The sequence below is a fragment of the Martes martes genome (assembly GCF_963455335.1).
Source record: "Martes martes genome assembly, chromosome: 4".
NCBI classification, from domain to species: Eukaryota; Metazoa; Chordata; class Mammalia; order Carnivora; family Mustelidae; genus Martes; species Martes martes.
In genome coordinates this window covers 6,623,523-6,632,957 of record NC_137891.1, presented here as the reverse complement: position 1 = coordinate 6,632,957, position 9,435 = coordinate 6,623,523, and the positions used below count along the sequence as shown (strand labels likewise).

At 41.6% G+C, this 9,435-nt stretch overlaps 1 protein-coding gene across 1 annotated transcript; it reads right to left on the bottom strand.

The window, feature by feature from the left end:
• Positions 1-7,081: 7,081 nt before the first annotated feature.
• On the bottom strand, positions 7,082-8,523 carry LOC308342434 (dnaJ homolog subfamily A member 1-like). The gene has a single exon (XM_080802868.1). The coding sequence runs from the start codon at positions 8,436-8,438 to the stop codon at positions 7,644-7,646; it is 795 nt and encodes a 264-aa protein (XP_080658994.1). The 5' UTR covers positions 8,439-8,523; the 3' UTR covers positions 7,082-7,643.
• Positions 8,524-9,435: the final 912 nt, after the last annotated feature.

Sequence of the window (9,435 nt, the reverse complement as noted above, 5' to 3'; positions counted from 1 at the left end):
TCCCAGGACCCTGAGATCATGACCTGAGCTGAAGGCAGAGGCTTAACCTGCTGAGCCACCCAGGTGTCCCTCTGTTGTGAATTTTCAATGAGATAATGTGTGTTACAGTGTATGTAACACAGTGCCTGGTTCAGAATTAGAAGTTAATAAATGACCTGTTTGTTCACATTACTTTCTAAGGTGTCCACAATTGGTACGTATTTGTTAATCAGAAGAAAACCCAGTCAATATTATTAAGAGAAACGGAGGGAGCCGGAACCTGACAGACAGGTGCTCTGACAAGGGAGACGCCAAAGGGCCTTGCTGTACCCACATGCCATATAGTGGGTAGTGAATATCAGCCCAACATTCATGGGAGGAATTGTAATAAGTTTTATTTGTCTAAATAGGAGTCTTCGAAAGAGACATGGATTTATATTGTAAAGTCCCTCATGACCCACAGAGATTAAGATTAGAGGGCAGAGCTACCACAAATGAATATAATTTTTCAGTTCAGCCTATGAATGCTAGAATGCTTCTGTACAGGGTGCTGCCATGAGAGGAGTGAGCTCCTCATTGGCTGGAGGTAATCAGGCCAAGGTTAAGAGGCCATTTGTTGTGAGGTTGTGTAAAGACTTCCTGCCCTGGGCATAAGTTGGACTGGTTCTCTTCCATCCCTACAATGTTATAAATTCATGAGATATTAGAAGGGATTCTGCTCCCTCCATTGTATCTTCCTGGGAACTGCCACAACCATATCTGCTTCCTACCAATATACAAATGTGGCATGTTTATTTTTGGCACTTTCCACTGTTGTCGAAGCCAACCCTTAGGGGCTTAATAACCTCACGACGCCTTGTTGACTCTGGATGCACCTCTGAGCCACCCGAGAGCAGAGGCTCCAGCAATGTGCCCACTACTCCCATGTGGGAAACACTGTCTGGACTCTGGAATGGGAAAAGCTCTGTTTAGATCTTGACCCCTGTCCTCACAAGAGAGTTACCTGAGACAAGTTTTGCAAACTCTTTGAATATGGTTTTCCCCATCTGTAAGGTAACGATGAGAAATCATTGATCCTTTTTGGAAAATGAAAAGGAGGATAAGCTAGGAAAATATGGAAGAACAGTGCCCCACCCAGAAAGGATTCTCAGCCCCCAATTCCTCCCAGAACACCCTCTCTCGTTGCCTTCTCTCTCCCCACTTGTCTTCCACATTGTTTTCTTTTTTGTATTTCTTACCATTCACTTTCCTTGGTAATAATAGACATCTCTTAATTTTTCCCGGTCCCATTTAACTTGTAAATATATGTTTGGATGTTTTCTCAGCTGGTCTGCACCAAAAATATGAACAAGTTTGAAAGGGAGAATGAGAAAAGAAAAAGGATAAAAGAAACAGCCAAACAAAACTGCTCACATGCAGGTGACATTAGCTCCGTTTTACAGATGAGAAAGCCTGGATGAAGAGAAATTAAGTAAGTCATCTGAAGGCATAGGGAAGACAGGATGGGGTGCATCAGGGTAGTGTGACCGTAGACGTGGTCTATATATATGCTGGAATCTTACTCAGTCTTCAAAAAGAACGCTATCTTGCTATTTGTTAACACGTGGATGGAGCTAGAGGGTGTAATGCTAAACGAAATAAGTCAGTCAGAGAAAGACACCTTATGATCTCACTCATATGTGGAATTTATGTAGATTTGGGGCAGGAAAAAGGCATGAAGCCTGGGCTGCACCCTATCTCAGCCACTGAGGGGACCCTGGCTTCTCACATGTGTTTAATGCTTTCACTAAATTTATTTTTTTAAATTTTTTTTCCCTAAATTTAAGGAGGAAAATAACCTATCAAAACCGGGTAAAATATCAAGTTCTACTTATTAAAAATAACTGTTTTTAAAACTGCTGCCAAAGTCCATCTCACGATTTATATATATGTAATCATTTGGAAAACAAGTTTAAAATCTGAATTTGAAGATCTTAAATGTCAAGCTGAGGCCAAATGGCCTGTCACAACCCACCCCTCCCCTTGCTGGCCTGAGCAGTCATTGCAACCTAGCAGGGTGTTTTCTGGTCGGAAATCAAATAGGAGGTGGCCAGATGCTTTGGCAAAAGGGGGCCAGCAGACTTTTCAATTAAAATAAATCACAGTGATTGAGTCATCATATGAGCAGAGGTCTTGATGCAGCAAAAAGGAACATGCTGATGTGTTTGAAAGGCTGGTGTCTTACTGTGCTCAGTGTAAGGGGCAATGTGACACAGGACCAGCCCACAAGCAGGTTCCAGAAACCCTGGGAATTGTGCCACTACCACCATCAAGCAGGGCTGAGCGACGGACACAGTATTGTTCATTAGACCTCAGACTGGGCAGCCAATTTGATTACAGTTTGGCAGACATTAGGTCTCTGAAGTAATTTCGAACCTGCCCCAATCATGAGTGAATATCAAGTCATAACGAAAGAGCTGGAAAGGTACCTGTTCCGTCCCCTTCTTTTATAGATGAACAAACTGAGCGAGGCTCATGGGAGCCCAGGAAGAACAGAGGTTCAGGTAAACTTGCTGCTGGTCCTGCGGCCTTGGCCATGACCCTGGATCCTTTTCGCCTCTTGTGTAACATGATGACAGAACTACGTGCTTCACAGAATTGAGGGAAGATGTTAGGTGAGAAATTCTGAGCAGAGGGACTGGCGTGGAGGAAGGATATGATGTATGGTAGCTAAAGCGACAGCCAGGGACACATGCACAGTTGGAAAAGTCAGAACTAGAGCTAATGGTGGAGGCTGACTCCAAGTCAGTGTTCTTTCCACTACCTCCCTTCACCTCACAAAATAAAACAACAACGACAACAACAAAAAGCAAAAAAAATCCACAAAAAATAGTGTGACTAAGTTGGCATGACTTAGCCTGGGGACAAAGCATGGAGGAGGGCTGTGTCTGTGAGAAGGAAGGTCACCATAAAATTATTGAATATGAGACTCGGGCTGTTGACTCTATGTCTCCATCTGACAAGCCCAGAAAAATGACTCAGTGGTTGTCTGCCTCTGCCCACCAGCCCAACCCTTCTTTTCTTTGTGGACTCCAGCCCTCTCCAGACCTGTTTTTAGGCAAGTACTGGATTGGCTGTCCTCACGGAAACAGTAGAATGGTTACAGCTTTGGTGTGACCTCTCACGTGGGACTTACTTCTGAAATTGGTTACAACTTTAAGCTAGAAGAGTCAAACGTTAATGGTGGAATCATGGGCTTTAACTAATCAGCAGGACAGCACTTCTGAGGATGTGGCTCTGTGTCTGTATCCAAGAATTAGGTCAGCCCTGCCCCTACGGTTCTCGTTAATCCTCTGGAATCTCTAATGCCCTCTGTTTCAATAAACCCTAGGAACCTATTCATTTAGTGACTTACTCAGTTTATTCAGTTAGAATATATGAAGGTCTAGAAGAGTCAATACACAGTCACAGACCCAGAGAAGCAGAAGTACAAAATAGAGGGCTCCAGTTAAGATGGGCTATTCTGGGATGGAGAGAGTTCAGCCCTGTGTGGGCACTTGGAGGCCTTGCCTGGTCCCCAGGATCTCAGGGGAGGAGTTACAGGGGAGGTAAGATGAGTTGGAACAAAGAAGAGGTTTCCAAAGTGGCCCACGGCAAAGGTCACCTCAGGTGGAGATAGCCATCTGTGTAAGGAAGTGATGTTGGAATCTGTATGGTATGTTTGGGGATTTTAAGTAATCTCCTGATGATGGAGTATAACATATGCAAGAGTTTAAAATACTGAGTCATGAGAATTAACATCTGGCAAGGTTCAGAGGCCATGAGGGATGCTTTTGGAGTTGTACAGTGGGGTACCTCTAAGGCACTGCCGCCAAGGCCCACATGCTAAGGAACAGGTTTTTTTCCTCATGACAAAGATAAATGATATGTACGATAGTACAGAGGTTAAGACACATCAGGACACTTGTATCCTTGTTTCACCACTGTGTGATGCCGACAAGTTACTTATCCGCTCTCTGCCTTAACTTCCTCATCTACAAAATGGGAATAATAAAAGTATCCACTTCATAGTGTTGTTGGGAGAATTTAATGAGTTGGATTATATAATACATTTACAATCATGCCTTTAAGTTAGTCTGGCTCTATTATTATTATTCATGGGTTTTTAAAAGGGAAAGTTAGGCAAATGGACTTTTAGACAAATCAATTTTATAATAATGGGAAGATGAATTAGAAAGGGTTGGAAAAGAGAACAGAGAGACCATTAATCAGCAGTTGCAATAATCTAGGGGAGAGAAAACAAAGACTTAAGCTGACAAAAGTGGTGGGGTGGAGCGAAAGAGGTACTAGCATAATGATGGCCTCATTAACGGGGTATCAAACCACACCATTGTCTCATTGAGGTATTAAATTAGTCCTGAGTTCTCCAGAGAAACAGAATCACTATTGAATCAATGGGGGACAAGAGAAAGCAAGACAGAGAGGCAGAGACAGAGAGAGATGCTTCCTCTAAAAAAATTGCCTGATGTGATTATGGAAGTTTCTCTCTACTAGATGATCTGGCCTAAGGGAAACATTCATTAACCAAGATGTTCAGTACACTGACTGTTGAGGTGAATTTAAATATTTACTTATATCTTTATAATATGAGAATGTTCCCGAGATGTGCAGCACTCTAATTAATCAGTGCTCTGTAGGGCAATGCTTGAAAGAGACGTGACTCTCCTCATTGTATAACCATGAGCAAATCCCACAAACTCTTTCTGTTTTATTTTTCTCAATGTGAGAAGTTAGAAGTTTGGGCCAAATGTTATGTAATATCTTTCCTGACTTGTCTATTTTTTTTTTAAATCTAGGTCTAAAAAAATACAGCGTAATTTCAGTAGCTGGGATTTATTTCATCTGTGCACAGTGTCATTTGCCTTCCTCTATTCTTGGCAGGAGGATTGGAGCTAGCACTGCAAAAGAGCCAAGTGAACTCCCTGGGGATGGGATTTGGCAGGGGCAGCTGTGACAGTGAGCTGGTGGATCCCTAGCCAGGAGGGAACAAGATGAGAAGAGGTTCAGGATTGTCAGAAATCCATAAAGCCATAGTGACAGTGTTGGACGATGCTTGCTCACTGGCCCCAGGGCTCTGAGTAGCCATTCCCTAGGATTCAGAATGTGTTTCTGAATGTGTTTACATTCAGAATGTGTTTCTTAATCCTAGGGAATGGAGATTGAGGAAAGAAGAGAATGGGAAAGAGGAGATGGCAAGGGCTTGGGGCACACCTCAAGTTATGAAGACATAATAAACAATTATTTGTTGAAAACCTACTAATGCCAAGAACTGACCTTGGATGGAAGGCTAGAGGCTATGTGAGGAACATGATCTGAAGTAGACCTGGTACCAACCATGCAAGGACCTTATGGTAGAGACAGCAAAGGAGGGAGCAAAATTGGAGCATTGGGAATCAATTCTAAGGACAAGACATGTTGTAGAACACTCCAGCATTTGGTTTCCAAATGGGAATACTAAAATGATAGTGTTCATGTGGCTCTTAAAAAATCTCATATTGTTTTGTTTTATTTTATTTTTTTATTTTATTTTTTCAGTGTTCCAAGATTCATTGTTTATGCACCACACCCAGTGTTCTATGCAATATGTGCCCTCCTTTATACCCACCACCAGGTTTTTGGAGGGGAGGGGGGTGGGGGGACTGGTGAGTCTTGTATTGTTTCTGTGCTTAGTATCACTGTCCTATACTGGACAATACATATGTGAAAATAACTTAACTTTGCCACTGAATATGGTTCCATAATAAGATGGGGATTTTTACTTCTTTCTTCAGGAGGGGAACAATCCCAGACTGATGCAGAAATAACTTAAATGATTCATGAATTTGGAAAAAGAAACTGAACGTGCCCAACTCTGTGTCTCCCTCCTTGCTTTCAAATCTGTCTATCCAGAAGGAGGGTGAGTTTTCCATTCATCTGTGGAGCAAGCTCAGCTGGGGCAGATGTTAGGGAGTAGGGTGGTATTTTGGTCAGGATGGGCTAGGGCATGCTGCAGTGACAAATACCCCAAAGTTTCCAAGGCTATAGGTACTAAGATGATTGTCCACCGGTGTCAGCTATGTTTCCACTCCACAGGGTCTTTGCACCTGGGCTCAGGATTATGGAAAAGCCTCTTTCTGGAATGTTATTGGTTGCTATGGACCAAATTTTATCCACCCCTCCACCCCACCAACTTCATATTTTATTTTTTTTTATTATTTTTTTTTGCTTTGTAATCAGTATATTAAGGAGACATTCATACATTCCAATTGCTTAATTCTGATAACCAGATTTAAGCTTGTGAACATGACTTTTAAACATACAATTAAAGCTATTCATCATAATTTGCTATACTACCAACATTAAATTACAGTTATTTCGGAGCGTAAGTTATTTAAAGTAAGCCTGTAACATACCTTAAAAAAAAAAAAAAAGAACCTTCCTATCTCATACATGCAAACTTCTCCACGTAAATGTCTCTTCATTCTAAGTTACCCTGCTCCTGAAGCCACTACTCTGAAGCTTATCATGGTCCAAAGAGAAAGAAAAAAAGTATAACCAGGACTGATATATATATATATATATATATATATATATATATATATTTTTTTTTTTTTTTTTAAAGGGAAAAAAAAAGATGGCACAGAAGGGAATGCAATTCTACAAGTGCAAGCCCTCAAGCAGCAGCATATGATAAACCCCTTCTTTAAAGAGGTATCCTTTCTATCACTGATACCACAGGCCAAATTACATAGCATGCCATCTTCAAGTAACAGTTGAGGCAATAAATGCAGAGGCATCACAATGAATCCCACTTAACATAACTATAGACCAATACTTCTCTACAAATTCTTTGTCTGATTGCCAATTAAATACAAGTTTTAACTTCATAGCTTAACAATTAAGGGTCATACACTGAAGTCAATACATACACCTAGCATTTCAGTCTGAGCTGTTTCATATACATAGAACTGAAATTAATTACAAGGTATGGCCTAACAAATGCTAGGGGAGATTTTTTTTGAAAGCAGTTTTTACAAATACGAAACTTATCTTCCACACTGAAGTCATCATACATACAGGGCAAAGTCAGAGCTTTTATATTTGAGTTTATTCTTCATTTAACTTTTAAAACACTACTATAGTTGAATATTAAAACAAAAACAATAGCAAGTAGTGAGCTATGATTATAGTCCTTCACTCATTCACTACTGCACATAAAATGCCAGCAGTGTTATTCACTGGCCCCATTAAGAGGTCTGACACTGAACACCACCCCTGGGATGATGTTCATCATCCTCATATGCTTCCCCATTGTAACGGCGCCATCTTTCCTGATTTGGATCAAAGTCCACCAGTTCTACCTGGTCCATTTCATCAGTCTCTTCTACTTCCTTCCTCTCAGGTAGGAGTTTTTCCAGCAAAGAGAGTTTATCAGGAGACAGAAAGCCATTCTCAGGAAAGTTTACCTTAAATTCGATGATGAGGTGACCCTTCTCATATGGTCTACGATAAATTGGCATGCCTTCATTTAGCACACACTTGATATCTCCATGCTTGACAATTTGACCTGGATGAGAGGTGATGACAATGGTTCGGTTGTCAAGAGTAGATATTGGCTTTTGAAAACCGCACAGTGCTTCAACCAGCTATATGTCCATGCACATGAAAAGGTCTTCTCCTCGCCGAGTAAAAACAGCATGGTCCTTCTGATCTAAAACAATGATAATATCTCCTGGTTCCAGTCCTGGTTCTTGGTCTCCTTCACCATGGAAAGTTATCTTCTGGCCATCTTTCATGCCTTTGTCAATATGAACTTCTAGAATCTTCTTCTCTCGAACTATTTTCCTTCCATTGCAGCTTTTACATCTATCTTTAGGACTGATCCATTCCCCATGGCCCTGGCACTCCATGCACACAGACTGAATTTGCTGAACCATTCCAGGTCCTATCTGATGAATTCTTATTTGCATTCCAGTACCTCGGCAATTGGGACAACACTCAACTGCTCCCTTCTTACCACCTCGGCCTTCACATTTATCACAAATCACATTCTTTTGCAGAGCTAATTTTCTTGTTGCACCATTATATAAATCTTCTAAGGTTACTGAGAGCTGATGCACAACATTTTTACCTCTCTTTTCTCTCTGCATTCTTCCTCCTCCTCCAAAAAACATATCAAAGATGTCCATGGGGGAGCCAAAACCACCACCAGCTCCACCTTCTTTAATTGCCTGTTCACCTCCTTTGTCATATAATTCCCTTTTCTTTGCATCAGAGAGTACTTCATAAGCTTGAGAAATCTGTTTAAACTTCTCTCCTTCATTTGGATTCTTATCAGGGTGGTACTTCAAGGCCAGTTTCCTGTAGGCCTTTTTCAGTTCTTCTTGGGTGGCATTGGGTTTGACCCCCAAAACATCATAGTAAGTGGTTTCTTTCACCATTTTCTACAGCCGGTGAGAGGGCTGAGGCCGATGTGGGGGAGTGGGAGGGAGCCCGTTGCTGGGCGCAGCTCGGGTAGCCGCCGCTCCTCCGTGTCTCAGCGAGCATTCTGGAAAGTTCCCCAAGTTCATATTTTAAAACCCTGTGATGGTATTTGGGAGATAATTGGGTTTTGATGAGGTCATGAAGATGGGGCTGTCATGATGGGATTAGTGCCTTTATGAGAAGACACACAAGAGAGAACCTTCTTTTTTTCTCTTTTTGTCCCATGTGAGGACACAGTGAGGAAGAAGGCTGTCAGCAGAACTCTATCATGCTAGCACCCTAATCTTGGACTTTCAGCCTCTAGGACTGTGAGAGATAAATTTCTGTTGGTTAAGCCACCCTGTTTATGGTATTTTCCTATGGGAACCCAAGCCAACCAATACTCTGGTCCTGTGGCAAAGGCCCTCTGACATTAGAACTTGTACTCAGAAATTTTACTTATCACTTACATTTTCATTACTCCTAAAAGTCATATGGCCAAGCCTGAGATCAAAGGAGTACAGCATTATAAGCCTCTCTCAGGGCCAGAAATAGTTCTGAAAATTCCTACAGTGTGCTGGAGTTGGGGTGGGAGACCTTGCTGTGTGTGGTTCAGCTGTGCCAGTTGCAGAACAGATCTAATTAGCAAACCCAATGTGACCATATATCTAAGCCACCTCCTCTGATACAGGTGGATCCATAATTAAACTGGTGTTTTGATCTTCATTTCTCTATTTTTTATTTCTTAATAGATTTTGAACTCAGGAAAGGAAGAAAAGAGCACTATATATCGCTCTTCCTGCATCCTGACACTGTAGTGCCAAAACAGAACGGGCAACTAGCACAAGGAAGGAGTGGAGATGAGGAAAAGGAAGGGAACTTCTCTCTCTTGTATTTCAGCTGAGTACACAATAGTCTATATGGTGCTCTGCTTATTTCCTCCTTAGAAATCCCTACAAGGAAGTGTTACTATTT

Bases quoted from the DNA above. Each gene is read 5' to 3' on its own strand.
- LOC308342434 (XM_080802868.1), bottom strand. From the start codon at position 8,438: ATGGTGAAAGAAACCACTTACTATGATGTTTTGGGGGTCAAACCCAAT.